The 15,575-nt window shown below is 48.3% G+C and overlaps 1 protein-coding gene across 1 annotated transcript in view; it reads left to right on the top strand.

The window, feature by feature from the left end:
- Positions 1–14,873: 14,873 nt before the first annotated feature.
- Positions 14,874–15,575, top strand: part of BAIAP2L1 (BAR/IMD domain containing adaptor protein 2 like 1) — a 77,031-nt gene continuing 76,329 nt past the window's right edge. Inside the window, exon 1 of the mRNA XM_043456036.1 lies at positions 14,874–15,184. Coding sequence (XP_043311971.1) covers positions 15,134–15,184 — 51 coding nt within the window. The 5' untranslated portion in view covers positions 14,874–15,133. The remainder of the gene's footprint in view (positions 15,185–15,575) is intronic.

Genomic DNA, 15,575 nt, shown 5'->3' on the forward strand with positions numbered 1-15,575 from the left:
GCAGGGGTCCCCAGCCTCCAGGACTCAGCCTCCAGGACCTGATGAGCTGAGATGGAGCTGATATAATAGTGAAATTATATTTATATTTTAATTTATATTAAATAAATATTATAAATTTATTTATATTAAAATATTTATATTAAATATTATAAGTATATATTATATATATTATATTATATAATAAATATATTATAAATATAAATAAATATTATAATTTATTTATGCCAGAAATAAAGTGCACAGTAAGAGTAAGGCATTTGAATCATCCCCAAACCTTCCCCTCTGTCCGTTGAAAAATTGCCTTCCACAAAACCAGTCCCTGGTGCCAAAAAGGTTGGGGGGATTTTATTTACAGCACTAATAACCACTACGGCTTTGCCTCTTTTTATCATTTGTTCCACCCCATCCCACCTCCTGCCCCAGAACGTGAGCTTCTCGAAGACAAGTATCTCTAGCACCTGGAACAGTGGTTTTCACGTATTAGGTGCTTAATGAAGATTTCTTGAAGGAATGGATGGATTACATGGCTAGATTCGTATCTGAAATACAGAGTGTATAACTATAAATCCCACATCACACACATATACTGCAAGCATGCAGGAAAGGGGTTCTTAATCTACGCCTGACACTGTTCTGGAAGCCCATGAAATTCTTTTCAAATTTCTTCCAAGGAAGGGTCCTGTGGCTTTCCCCAGGTTGGCAAAGGTGGCTTTAACACAGACCGAGAACAGGTGGTCTAGAAAGAAGGGGTTTGGGGTATGCCAGGCACAGAGCCAGACCCCAGGGCCAATGTTAGTGTGTTAAAGGCAGCAGGTGGTCAGCTCACCTCTCTGAGCCTCAGTCTCCTCTGTGCTTTGGGTCCGCAGTGGGGATCAGCTGAACAGGTGGTCTCCACACTGGCCAGCAATTCACAACAGCCGGGCCCTGGGAGGAGGGGCGGAGGGGGCTCCACGCTCACCCGCGCGGTCAGTGCGCCATCTGGCGGACAGAGTGGGCAGTGGGGGCCGCTGGCACACACCCGGCCCTCCTGGGTCCCAGGAGGCAGCTGGCGCTCAGGAAGCTTTGATGAAGAGATGCTTGTGCTCAGTCGTGTCCGACTCTTTGCCACCCCATGGACTGCAGCCCAGCTGTCTCCTCTGTCCATGGGATTTTCCAGGCAAGGATACATAAGAAGGTTCAACTATGCAAATCATAGAGAAAGACAGGCCTTTTGACTTTCCCTGCAGGGCAGGCTGAAACTCCAGGACTGGGCAGCCTGGGGCGATCATCTCCTCTATCTCTCTGATTCATGGGCAGCAATGGGAGGTCATGCAGGAAGAACAGGACTGGATGAGTGAGGCAAAGGAGGCAGCTGACTTAGCATCGACTGACTGAGCACCAAGCAACTCGGTGATCGAGATATCTTAATGCAGCATTTTAGAAAATCAAAATTATTGCCAAAAAAAAAAAAAATCTATGATGAACAAATTAGCAAATCATCAAATAAAGCCTGGATCCATTCTCCTGATCTTTCCATCCACCTCGGGCTCCAGGAGGGCTCACAGGGCATATTATGAGTTCTGTGCCTCACCAGTCTGGCCCTGAGGAGAGCCCTGGAGCTGACCCAGGGACACCGGCCACATCAGCCAGGGACCGGGTGGGACCAGTGCCTGGGGTCCAGAAGCATTTGTCACCAAGAATTCCATGTCCCTGACGTTCTCTGCTGTGATGGAGGCGGGCACTGAGCTGGGAACCCACCCTACCCTCAAGGGGCCACCATCTTTGAGCTGAGACCCATATGGACAGGAACGAGCGATTATGGGATTCTCTGGTTGGACTTCAAAGAAAAATAGTGATGCCGGGGGAGAATAGAGCTCAGCTTCAGAGCAGGGAATCAGGTGCAACAGGCCTGGCTGCTTCTGGATCTTTCCCCACACAGCCAAGGATGCAACCTCCTGCCTCTTGATTCCTGAGCAAAGTGACTGGACATCTCCCAGCCTGAAATGCTGGGGTCCCTCCACAGACACGTCATCACACCAAGTTAACGCCCAGGGCTTGGTGTCCTTCACCTCGTCCATGGAAGTCCCGCTGGGGTGGTGGCGTTTATCTCCAAGGCAAACAGAGCCACCCTCATTATCCATGACTGGCTGTGTTTACTGATGACGTCACATTCACCCCAGGCTTCCTGGTTGCTTCCTGGTGGTGACTCAAGGGTGAGCTGCTGGTCAAGATGAGTCTTGCTGGGACCCACCCAAACAGGCAAGCATCTGGCTCCCTGGAGTCACCCAGCCGGAGTGAAACCCTACAGGTGAGACACGGCCGCTGATGTAAGGAAGGTCAGTGAAGGGGCATCTCAGCACTTCATGGCAGCCTCTGTCCATGCCCTGTGTATAAAACTCATAGCGTCTCATTCCCCTGTCTCAAATGAGAGAGAAAAAAAAAAAAGGCTCAGAGTGGGCAAGTGATCTGCCCAAAGACACAGCCAGCAGGTCACAGGAGGATTTGCTCACTCGCTGGTGGCAGAGGCAGCCAAATCCGGCCTGGAGAAATAATTTCAAAAGGCAGAGAGGTATTCCAGAGAGGCGGGTAAACCAGGTTGGAACAAATCCATCCGGGAACTGAGATCTCTTATGTGTGGGTTCAAATTCCAGCAGGCTCCCAGCTTCTTCCAAAGCAGGCTTCTCCAAACAGAAGCCCAGGAATGACTGCTTTCAGCCTGGTCATCTGGCCCCTCTGCAGCTCATCCCTTTCTCTCCCATCACAATTGCTAAAGGTCACTGACTCAGATGGGTGGGCCACTGAAAAACCAAATAAATCTACAAGTGTTCACTCTGCCAAAAGTAATGATAACAATAATTAAATTTAAAATGTGTCTGAAGGGTAGTTGCACAACCTGTGAGGGGTGTGGAAATTCCATGTGATTCGACCAACCAGGCTCGGGGCCTGAAGGTGAGGGGAAAGAACAGGCCGGCAGGTCTCTCTCTTGACGTGGAGCCAAAGCGGGCTGGTGATCAAAGGCAGCCTGGCAGGGGAGGGGCGGGGAGGGGCAGCTGCAGTCCCAGCATGTGAATCCATGATCTTCCTGCAGCCCGGGGGCCCCCGCAATCCCCGGCCAGGGCCATGGCCAGCCCCACACAGCTGCTTCTGACTCCTGCGTATTCCGAGGGGGAGCCTGGCTGGATAGCTGCCTCCCTGGAGAAAGGCCATGAATGCTGCCCTGGGGGGTCATCTGCAGGACTGTACACCCTCCTTCCAATCGATCAGGACCCAGAGGCCCAGGGACAGAAAGGGACTTGCTCCAGGTCACCCAAGGGCTGTTATCACTAAACAGAAACGAAACTCACCAGGCCTGCCGTCCAATGCCCTTCCCGCCATGTCAGGTGCACTCTGTCCCCTTTCAAGGGCAGCAGGAGACTCCTGTCACCAAGTCACCCTGGGGACAGGGCCCAGGAGCCTGGGGCTGCCCCGACGTCCAGTCAGGAGACCACAGCCTGGAAACAGGACGAGGCACCAAGGCCATTACTTTTTTCCAGCTGTGTGGAGGAAGAATTCCACTGAGGCTGCACCCAAGAGTTGACCTAAGAGCTCAACATCTATCTCAGTCAGAAGGAAAGGAAATACGTCCAAATATTTGGTCTGCTTAATATCAAAGCTCTGAATGACCTCAGGAGCTCTGATATTTTGTTCCGAAATCTCATCTCCTTTCATGTTTGGAAAAAAGCTGCTACTATAGGTGAAATCTTCCAAGAATGATGAACTCAATTACAGGCCTAGAGATGGATCTACTATTTTAGTTAATAATAATGCAGGCACACTTTCTACTCAGGGCCCCTGGGAACAGTGTCATTGTTTTTGTTTTGTGGGAAGGATGGCTGACTCAGAAGCGAAGCAGGTGATTTATCTCGACGAGGTTTTTATTTGCCAACTTTGAAAAATGATTCAGAAATATACTTCTTGGGGGAAAAGTGAGTATAAAATTGTGTTTTGATTTAAATAAAATAAAAATGCTCTGGGAAAGTGGCCTAAGCATATAAACTCACAATAGGGGATTTTCCGAGAGAGTCCTAATTTTAATAACATTCTCCTCTTTGGTCTCCATAATCACATTCTTATTTGACAGTTGATGGGTCTTTTTCATTGTATCTCTGAAATCTGCTCCTTCTCCAGATGAAGAAATGTAAGTATGTTTAAAGTTTCAAGAAGCCCTTTTTCACCATTTGGATTTTTCATCTGAAGATACAATAACTTCAAGACAATCCCAAATTCTCTGAAATTGTAATGACAATATATATGTCACTTAGGAATGCTTTCAGCTGCAAAGAACAGAAAACCCAGTGCTCACTGGTGCTGCCGGGCTCCCGTTCACTCTCTCTCTCCACTTGCCGGTCATTTGTTGACGTCACTCTTGTCTGCCACGTTGAGCTTGCAAGACGGCGGCACTGACGTCACACCTGCTTTCTGGGAAGTTATTTGGGGGCCAAGCAATTGGCTTCCTAAACCCCCAACTGTTTTGTTTCTCCCCCAGCCCCAGTAGATCTTTGTTTACTTCATTTCTTTGGCCAGAACTGGGTCTATTTTGCCTTTCCCAACTCCAGCCCGCATAGTAGAAAACTTGCCATTACGTGCCTGCTTGCTGCCTTACCAAGGTTGTAGCAACTGTGGACTTTCATCTATCTGGCTGAGCATGTGGGATCTAGTTCCCTGACCAGGGGTGGAACCCAAGCCCCCTCCCTGGGGGGTGGGGAGTTTTAGCCACTCGACCACCAGGGACTTTGTGTGTGTATGTGTGCTGAGTCGTGTCCGACTCTCTGCAGCCCCGTGGAATGTAGCCCACCAGGCTCCTCTGTCCATGGAATTTTCCAGGCAAGGATACGGGGACCGGTAACCCAGGGATGGAACTCATGTCTCTTACATCTCCTGCATTGGCAGGTGGGTTCTTTACCACTAGCACCACCTGGGAAGCCCCCCAGGGACTTCAAATAACTCTAAATATTAATACAACAGAGAAAGCCTAGAATGCAAGCTTTTAATTGGTAAGTGCATCCTATGGAGAGTATTAAAATAGCAAAGCTCTTTCCACTCAGGAAAAAAGTACCCTGAGTACTGCCTGACATCATAGCCAACGCATCCTAAGAGTTTTACAGTCATGGGGTACTCAGGGGACATTACAAACCGGCTTACGTGGCAAAGTCTGCCTTTAGTACTCAGCAGGGTTTCCATTGATCTTCAAGCTTTCTTGTACTTCCTCGTCAATGTCGATAGGTTGGGGACATTTTTAACGAAACACATAAATTACTACTCAAGGTCTTTGCTAAATTATTTATCGTTGTATGCATTTGCCTAATGGAAATGTTCACTTTGTGCTGAATTTCAAGATCCCCGGGGCTGATACTTCCCCTTTTAGTAAAAGGTTGCATTCTCTCATTGTTTATTGCTGTCATAGACCCATGGAAATTCGGAGTCAGAGCAGAGGCTCCATGTAGACAGAGGGAAAGGTTACAGAAGGTCTGAGTTGTTCTGGAAACAAATTACTGAAAATGTCAGGGCCCAGCGTTGAAGGAGCCTGCATGGTGAGGTGGCACCTGGCAGGCACACGGGTACAAACACCGGTGTGTGACAAGTGGGCATGCAGACGAAGAAAAGTTCATCAGAGACAGGCTTCTGCTCTCCCTGAAAGAGAATTAAAACGTTGAAAGACTTCATCCTAGTGGAAATGAATAGTCCATTATATCACACGCCTCAGCGCCCCCTGCTGATCACATTGAGGAACTGCTTGACCGTCCAGGTGTTGTTGTGGCTTCCCTGCTGTGACGGCAAGGTCTTGTGTTGGTCAGCCAGTTAGTCGTGTCTGACTCTTTCGCGACCCCGTAGACTGTAGCCCGCCAGGCTCTTCCGTCCATACGATTTCCTAGGCAAGAATACTAGGGTGGGTTGCCGAGGACAGGAAAGGAAATGAGAAGTGCTTATCTGGCTTTGTAGACTTCTGTAAAAGCATCTCAGAGCATCTTTCTCCAAGTCTTCTCTCTCAGAAAAAGCCCTCAGTGAAGGTAACATTGTCCTAGAATTTATTGCACTTGTTTATCAGGGGAAAATATCAGGTATACCGGACAGCACTTTATTAAGTCCGAACAGGAAGTTTGCAGTTGTGGTCGATGTTTGGAATTTGCTAAACACAGAAAACAAATCTTAAGGAAAAGACAGTCTGGAACTTTCTCTGCTGATACTCACCCGTGGAAAAAATCAAGATAAGCAGAAGAAGACAGGCCAGGCAGATCCACTTCCACAGACTGGCCATTTGCCCGTGATGCCAACTCACGGTGCTGTCTTCAGGACCACAGACCAGCGTCTCCCTTTCTGCCCTTGGGCCTTCTTGAGTAAAGAATGCTCAGGTTATCTTGGCCTCTGGCAGAGTCTCTCTTTACAGAGGCCAGCCGCACCTAGAGACATCTAGGCTTCCGAATCCGCATGTGGACAGAAGTTTAAAAAAAAAAAATTAGACAATTTTAGAACTAAAAGTAACTGGAAGATCAACTACCCTATTTCAGAGGTGGGGAAAAACTGAGGCCAAGAAGTGAAAGCTGCCTTGCCGGGTCCTGCGTATGGACAGACAGATTGGTACAGAATCCTTCCTCCTCCCCCAGCCCTTATCTTTCCTTGTGAGTAGTCTCACAAGCAAACTACAAAGGCGCTTTTAGGCTTCCAGCTGACTGGACGACCCAGAATTTCTCCAGTCACAAATTCCTTAAAGGATAGATGAAACGTAAGAAGAATCTATTAATACATAGCTGAGTTTGCAAGAGAAGAGGAAAAGAGACAGCACAGACACAAAGGAGAGGGAACCAAGCCCCGGGACAGAGGCCACGGCAGCCATTCGGGGCGCGCCTGCAAGTGGGGGAGCTGGAAATGCACCCGGGGTTTCAGCTGCGAGGTGTCTTATCTGCACGCTTCCAGGCTAAGTCGCTTCAGTCGTGTCCGACGTTTTGCGACCCCATGGACTATACGGCCCGCCAGGTTCCTTTGTCCGTGGGATTCTCTAAGCTAGAATACTGGAGTGGATTGCCATTTCCTCCTGCAGAGGACCTCCCCCACCTAGGGGTTGAACTCGTGTCTCCTGCATTGCAGGTGGATTCTTCACCGCTGAGCCACCGGGGAAGCCCATTTATCTGTCTAAAGATGGTGTCAGAAGGAAAGCCAACACTGAGACCCATTCATACAGTGGGACCTTCCAAAGACCACATGTCAGTAAGAGGGGCACTCGAAAATACTTACTGGCCCCGGTAAGGAGGACAGAGGAGTTTTATTTAATTGGGATCTTTTTTTTTTTTAATTGATTGTATTGATGAATATAGAATGAATATTCTTTCTTATTTATTCTTTTATTTTATTTATTTATTTGGCTGTGCCGGTTCTTATTAATAGTTGCAGCACGTGGAATCTTCGGTCTTCATTCTTTGTTGTAGCACACAGGATCTTTTAGTTGCAGCATGTGGGGTCTAGTTCCCAGACCAGGCATCTAACCTGGACCTGTGGCATTGGCAGTGTGGAGACTTAGCCACTGGACCACCAGGGAAGTGCCTTAAATGGGGTCTTCAGGAGAAAGAAATATCCTAAGAGAAATTAACAGCCCAGGCCTGTGACACTGGGCAGGGGCAGAGCCTGAATTTTATCTTCTTCAGTGGTGAGCGGCTTAGAGTGCCCAGTAGGAACATATATAAAATTTTCTTGGAGGAGTACTTTACAACTCATGCCACATGGGCTTCTTAATGACAAAATGGACCATTATTGAAGATGACCCCATAATAAAACAATTACCAAAATAGATAAGGAGTTAATGGAGCCTCTGTGATAGACAATCAGCAGGTACAACCGTGGCTGAATGAAACAAAAAATTTAAAAAACAGGCAAGATTAAACAGACAGAAACCACACAGAACTACCTGGCAGAGACTATAAAGTAACATTGTAAATGGTTAAGAGATGAAGGAATAGAAACCTAAGGAAATAACACTCTGCACAAAAACACTGGAAGATTTATGGCAAGAGATTGGATTAGTAATTTTTAAAATTCCCACAAAGCAAAGTTCAGACCTCAGTGGTTTCACTGGTAAATTCTACTAAATGTTCAAGGAAAAATAAATACCAATTCTTCATAAACTCTTCCAAAAAATAGAAGTTGAGGGAACACTTCCCAACTCCTTCTATAATGCTGGTATTATCAAAATCAGTCAAGGACATCAGAAGAAAGCAATACACCAGTATCCCCTACGAATGCAGAGAGGAGTCACCAACAAAATACTAGCAAACTGAATCCAGCAACAAAAAAAAGTATTATATATCATGACTAAGTGGAAATTTTCCCAGGAATGCAAGGTGGATTCAACACATAAAAATCAACCATTGTTGATTATTGCACAGAACAAAGGTCAAAAAACACATGATCATCGCAACAGACACAGAAAAATCATTTGACAAAATCCAATGCCCTTTCATGATAATAACTTTCAACAGACTAGGAATAAAAGGGAATTTCCTCAATCTGATAACTACTAGAACAAATGAACAGGTTCAACAATATAGTGAGTTATAACACCAAATAATAAGAATCAATTACATTTCTGTACACTTACAGTGAACGGTCTGAAAATGAAAAAGCAATTCCACTTACAACAACACCCAAAAGAAAATACTTCGGGAATAAACTGAGCAAAGGAAGTAAACTTATACTCTGAAAGTCACAAAGCATTGTTTAAAGAAAAGAAGAAAAACCTAAGTAAACAGAAGGACACTCCGTGTTCATGGATCAGAAAATGCAATGTGGTGAAGATAAAGTAATGCTTCCCAAACTGATCGATAGAATCAATAAAAATCCTTATCAAAATCCTGAGTGCTTTTCCTGCATAAGCTGTCAAGCAGATCCTAAAACTGATACGGAAGTGCCAGACACCCAGCTAGGGCTTCCCCCGTGGTCTGTTGGTTAAGAATCCACCTGTCAATGCAGGCCACACAGGTTCAATCCCCGGTCCAGGAAGATCCCGCAGGCCACTGTGCAACTAATCTGCTCTGCCACAGCTACCGAGCCAGCGCTCTAGATCCCGAGAGCCGCGGCTGCTGAGCCCACGCGCCACGGCCACTGAAGCCCCTGCGCCCGGAGCTCACGCTCCACCACAAGAGAAGCCACCGCAACGAGAAGCCCGCGCACTGCAAGGAAGAGCAGCCCCCGCTTGCTGCAACTAGAGAAAGTCCGCTTGCAGCCGCAAAGACCCCGTGCAGCCAAAAATTAAATAAATAAGGCTTTAAGAGAAAAAGACACCCAGAATAGCCAAAACCATCTTGAGAAAGATTTTTAAAAAGCATAAAAGACAAAGTTAGAGGACTCACACATCCTGATTTCAAAACTTACTACAAAGCTACAATAAGATAGTGTGGCAGTATTGTGGTAGGATAGAGCAATTGAACAGAACTGAAAGTCAAGAAATAAACATTTACATTGGTGGTCAAGTGATTTTTTTATATGAGTGCCAAGACAATCCAATGGGGGAAAGAGTCATCTTTTCGACAAATGGTGCTAGAACAACTGGATGTCCACAGGCTAAAGGATGAGGTTGGACCCTTTTGCTATACCTCAAAATTAACTCAAAATTAATCCATAGACCTAAAACTATAAAACTCTTAGAAGAAAATATAGGGGTAAATCTTTGTGACCTTGGGTTAGGCAATGTTTCCTTAGATATGATACCATAATCAAAAGCAACAAAAGGAAAAAATAGGTAAGTCTTAAAATTTTTTTGTGCTTCAAAGGACAATATCCAGGAAGCTAACACAACCCACAGAATAGTGGAATATAATTGTAAATCCATATAGCTGACAAGGGACTTATACCCAGGATATATAAAGAATGCTGACAACTCAGTAAGAAGACAAAATACATTCTGTTCACGCCAATGCTTTGTTACGTATTGATAGCTGTTGAATATAGAATCTGTATATTCCTTTCTAGACTTCAGACCCATGATTTGTTTTGTAGTGGTCTATTTTATTTTATTTTTAAACTGAAGAAAGCAAACCCCTGATGCAGCTGTTTCTCATGAAATGAAGAACATCTTGGCTTTCTCATAAATTCATCCTCCTAACATTTCTTGAGCAAAAACTATGTGCCAGGGACTGGGCAGCCTGCAATGAACAAGTCAAAAATCAGCCTGCCCTTGGGACACTTAAGGGTGTCTTAAGTTCTTAAGATGGGTCGTGGGTGGGAAGAGACAATCGACAAAAAGATGAACGAGAAAAAGATTAGCTAGTGTCTTCGTTTCCCTTTGTTGTTGTTCAGTCCTTTAGTCCTGTCCAGCTCTTTATGACCCCATCCATGGACCGCAGCACGCCAGGCTTCCCTGTCCTTTACCACCTCCCGGAGTTTGCTCAAATTCACGTCCTTTGAGTCGATGATGCCATCCAACCATCTCATCCTGGGTCACAACCTTCTCCTGCCCTCAATCTTTTCCAGCATCAGGGTCTTTTCCAATGAGTCAACTCTTCGCATCAGGCCAAAATATTGGAGCTTCAACTTCAGTATCAGTCCTTCCAATGAATATTCAGGGTTGATTTCCTTTAGGATGGACTGGTTTGATCTCCTTGCAGTCCAGGGGACTCTCAAGAGTGTTCTCCAGCACCACAGCTCAGAAACATCAGCCTTCTTTATGGTCCAACTCTCACATCCATACATGACTACTAGCTACTGTAACAAATTACTACTAATTTAGTGGCCTAAAACTGTACAGTTATTCTCCTGTAGTTCTGGGCAGATGTCTGAAAAGTCTTGGCTGAAACCAAGATGTCAGCAGGGCTACTGCCTTCTAGCCCTAGTTCCTCTAAAGGGAGAACCCTCATACTTGCCTTTTCCAACTTCTAATGGCCTCCTGTGTTTCTCACCTTGTAGCCTCTTCGTCCCTCTTTAAAGTACATCACTCCAGTCTCTGACATCACATTTCCTCCTCCTCCAGCTTATCCTGTAAGGAATTTTGTGATGATAACCAGTCCATCCAGAAAATCCCAAACAATCCCCTCCCCTCCAAATCCTTACCTTGATCACATTTGCAGAGTCCCATTTGTCATATAAAGTAGCACTGACACGTTCCTCCGAGGATTAGGGCTTGAACATCCTGGGGAATCTTTACTTTAGCCTACTGTAGCCAGCAATAGGGCTTCCCCAGTGGCTTGTGCTAAGTCGCTTCAGTCATGTCGGACTCTTTGTGAGTCCACGGAACGTAGCCTGCCAGGTTCCCCTGGCCGTGAGATTCTCTAGGCAAGAATACCGGCGTGGGTTGCCATTTCCTTCCCCCGGGGATCCTCCTGACCCAGGGATGGAACCCGCTTTTCCTGCATGGGCAGGTGGGTTCTTCACCGCTAGCACCACCTGAGAAGCCCCTCTGGCTCGGTGGTAAAGAATCCACCTGCAGTGCAGAGGCGCAAGAGACACAGGTTCGACCCCTGGGTAGGGAAGCCCCCTGGAAGAGGGCCTGGCAACCTATTGCAGCATTCTTGCCTGGAGAATCCCATGGACGGAGGAGCCTGGCGGGCTGTAGCCCACAGGCTTGCACAGAGTTGGACACGACTGACGTGACTTAGCACAGAGCAGAGTGCAGCTAGCTAGTGGTAAGCACGATCAGAATTAAAATAGAATGCTATGTTAGAGATGGCTTGAAATACTACTTCAGGTCAAGGAAGTAGGCCCTCTAGGCTGAACTTCACATTTCCAGGAAACATTGGACTGGAGAGAACATTCTAGACAGAGGAAACAGCAAGTGAAAAATCTCTACAGCAGGGGAATTCCCCAGCAATCCAATGGGTAGGACTCTGTCCTTTCACTGCAAACGGCAGGGTTCAATCTCTGGTTGGGGAACTAAAGAAAAAAAAAAAAAACTAAGGAAAAAACTCTACAGCAGAAATAGATTTGGAATGGGGGAGGAGTCAGTGCCGTTTGCATTGGAAAGGTAAGGGAATTTTCAAGTCACATTTGCTTTTTCAGAATAAGAACACTTAAAGCCCCATCCCCTCTCTTGGTCTTTATCATATATGTGTGTGTGTGTGTTGTTCTTTTTTGCATTTTTTATTTTTATTGAGGATAAATGTTTTACATCGTTGTGTTGGTTTCTGTCACACATCAACACGAGTCAGCCCCAGGCATGCATATGCCCCTCCCTCCCGCCCCCCACCCGACCCCATCCCTCCAGTTCGTCACAGAATGTTGGGTTGAGCTCCCTGCATCATACAGCCAATTCTCTGGGTCTTTAAATGGGAATTTGCCCCAAACTGCTGTTACTGGCAGGGACCTCTTTGGTCACAAAACACAGTAGAGTCCTCGTGGACACTCCAGAGCGCCCATCAAGGCAGAGAGCCCATGGGCAGGCTGTAAGTCCAGCCACAGTAAGTTCACAAGAAGGCAGACACCCCAACACAAGAGTCTGCTTGGAGTGTAGCTTTCAGAATCTTACTGATACTGTCACTAGCAATTGCATCTTGCGACTTTCATTAACGTAAACAGGAGTTTTGGTTATTTAAACTCAAATAGGAGCTAAGAGAGGAAACCTTGGTTGTCTGCCCCTGGGGAGGTGTGGAGCTGATTTCCAGCGAGGCCAGGCCAGCTCTTCAGGCCTGGGTTCTGGGCAGTTGGAGAGCAGCAACAGTGCTTTCTCAGCAGTTACAACCGGCTTCTTACCTTCCCCCGTGTCATCCCTTTCCATTGATTCACTTCACTTCACACTGAGCATCATTAAACCTCAGAACAACCAAGACTGTGGGTTTTCGAGTTTGCATGAAACCAACACACACACCTGAGGAGCCTAACCCAGGTGGATTTTTGAGGGCTTCCTCGTCTTTTTAGACTTGTAGCACATTTGACTGTACTACAGCTTTCGTTGCAGTCCTTCTTAAATTCTACTTCCTGCACTTGTTTTAAGGGCTTGAGTCAAGGCCAGTACACTTTGTACTCCACTATGGCCCTCCTCAGGGAGCCTGGCACAGAGCAGATAATCAATACTCATTTGTTCTTGGGGACTCAGCGGCACTAGCCCTAATACTGATACAGACCAAGAGCTGACGATTCTCTAAGACTTCTAAAGGAGCAACCAGGAAATTATTTCCATAAAGGAGATTTCATTAATACAGATATCTGTTAGAAGGTCTGCCTACAGTTGTGAACCTGGCCCTTTGATCAGATTCCAGTCTCGACAAACAAACTGGGCCAACTGAGATTGCTGGTTTTAAGGTGGTTTGTTAATTACTGTCTCTTCCTGGCTGAGCTGTGGGGTGTTAAAGGTTAAGCCTCTGCTCTCTTTCTGGCTCCCCGGTTCACTGCCTTGTAGCAGAGGGTGAAATGATCCCATTCATCAGAAGGCCTGGAGGGAGGTTCTAACACAAAAGGTGACCGACCTGCAAAGTTAAGGAAGCGATTTTCAAGTTTAAATGAAAGCTGACAGACATCCTTGAAGAGCCTAGTACGCAAAGCTGATCATGGTAAGGTTATCAGTTCACTCAATATGGCAAATAAGACCCACCAGGCAAATCTTATGAGTCAGATGCTAGAAATCTGTTAAGGACAGGTAGCTGCTTCCACTGCCGGAAACCTAAGAGCTCCAAAACACAAGGATCCGTGACCTTTCGGTTCTCAACCACAGTATGCTTTATAGCTTGCAAAACGCGATAACCTTGTCCCAGAATCCAAGTGGTTGATTCTATCCTAAGTCTAGCTGCATCTCATGCTTTCATATTCCCATCTAGGCCAACACCGTGCTTTGTGTACGTTTCCCAGTGAATTTTATAACAGAAGCAGTTTAGAAGCCTCATAATAGCCCATAAAAGATGAAATTGCACCCAGGTAGAAGTTTTTTCTACCTCATTGGGAAAGACCCTGATGCTGGGAAAGACTGAGGGCAGGAGGAGAAGGGGATGACAGAGGATGAGATGACTGGATGGCATCACCGACTCGATGGACATGGGTTTGGGTGGACTCCGGGAGTTGGTGATGGCCAGGGAGGCCTGGCGTGCTGCAGTTCATGGGATCACAAAGAGTCGGACACGACTGAGCGACTGAACTGACTGAGAAGTTTTTTTAGATACAGAATAAGATCTCCTGCTCTGGCTGGGTGAGTATCTCAGATACCAAGCAGTGTTTCAGGCTGGGAGAAGACTGTTCTGGGTCCTCAGGCTGGGGTTGGGGTGGAGATAGGGAGATTCAGCAGCCACCCTAAGGAAGAGCATTACCTCCACTATACCTGCATTCACTATGGGCTTCTAAATCTTGTAACGATCTTGTGACTAGCATGGTTATATTGCATTGAATTAAAAATCCTTCTTAAATCAAAGTTTGAAAACGTACTGCCATTTCTGTAACCAGACCGTGGCATTTATTGACTTTTTTCCCCCACATTATCAGGAACTTCCAAAAAGGGTTGCAAAGGCGTGACCCTTTCCCCCACCTATGAGAGCCTATATCCTGAGGCCCCTCAGATCTCTGAAGTCGGCGATTCGGGAGTGCAGGAAGAGGTCAAGCAGGAAAATGAGTACAACTGGGCGACACAGCACCCGAGGAGAACGTGGGCGTCAGGGCCCCTGTCGCTCTAGGACCACAGAGGTGTGACCGCCTACGGTGCGGGCTGAAAGCAGAACAGCGTCGCGAGCCCGCCAAGGACCCCTCAAGCGGTCGGGGTCCCAGAGTTCCAGCGCCTCAGTTGGAGACGCCCCGCCCACTTGGCCCGGCGCGCCTCCGCCCCGCCCACACGGGCCTCACCGCCCCGCCCACCACGGCTCGGCCCGCCTCCTCCCCACCGCCCAGGCCGCCTCAGGTGGGGTCGCCCCGCCCGCCCGGCCGCCCCGCCTCGCGGCCGCCCCGTCCACCCCGCCCGCCTCAGGTGGGGCCGCGGGGCCCGCCCTGCCCGCGCCCGCCGAGTCTTAGCTCCTCGCCGGAGGCCGCGGCGGTCGCGCTTCAAGTTTTGACGTTTTGGCCGCCGGGTCGCGCGACTTGCACTTCCCGGCCGACGGCTGTGGAGGCAGCCGACGCTTGAGGGCCCCTCAGCCGCGCCCCGGCGCTCCACAGCCGCCCAGGGTCGGGCGGCCACGAGGCCCGGCCGCGTCCTCCCGCGTTCGCCCGCCCGGCGGCTGCAGCCATGTCGCGGGGGCCGGAGGAGGTGAACCGGCTCACCGAGAGCACCTACCGGGTAAGCGGGCCCGGGACCCAGGGGGCGCTGGGGTTCGAAGGCGGGAGATGCGGGGACTGGGGAGTGGGGGGCCCGGGGTTCGGGGGCGAAGAGGCTGGGACCGTGGGGGCATCCGGGTTCGAGGGCGGAAGACTGGGGCGCCAGGGTTCGAGGCTGGGGGTGCGGGGAGAGGTCCGGAGCCCTGGGGGAGCCGGGGTTCGGGGTTCGAGGCCGGGGAAGTGGGGACGCCCCGCCGGCGGCCGGCAGTCCTTGCCCGGGGGGACGGTCGGATTCTTCACCTTGGAGGTGAGGAGGGGACTTTACGCGGGACTGTCCTCCCCTCCCCCTCCGTTCTTTACCCGGTCCCCTCCTCTCCCTCCCGGCGCAGGAGACGCCCGGTAAATTACACGTT

Source organism: Cervus canadensis, chromosome 32, assembly GCF_019320065.1.
Source record: "Cervus canadensis isolate Bull #8, Minnesota chromosome 32, ASM1932006v1, whole genome shotgun sequence".
Classification (NCBI taxonomy): Eukaryota; Metazoa; Chordata; class Mammalia; order Artiodactyla; family Cervidae; genus Cervus; species Cervus canadensis.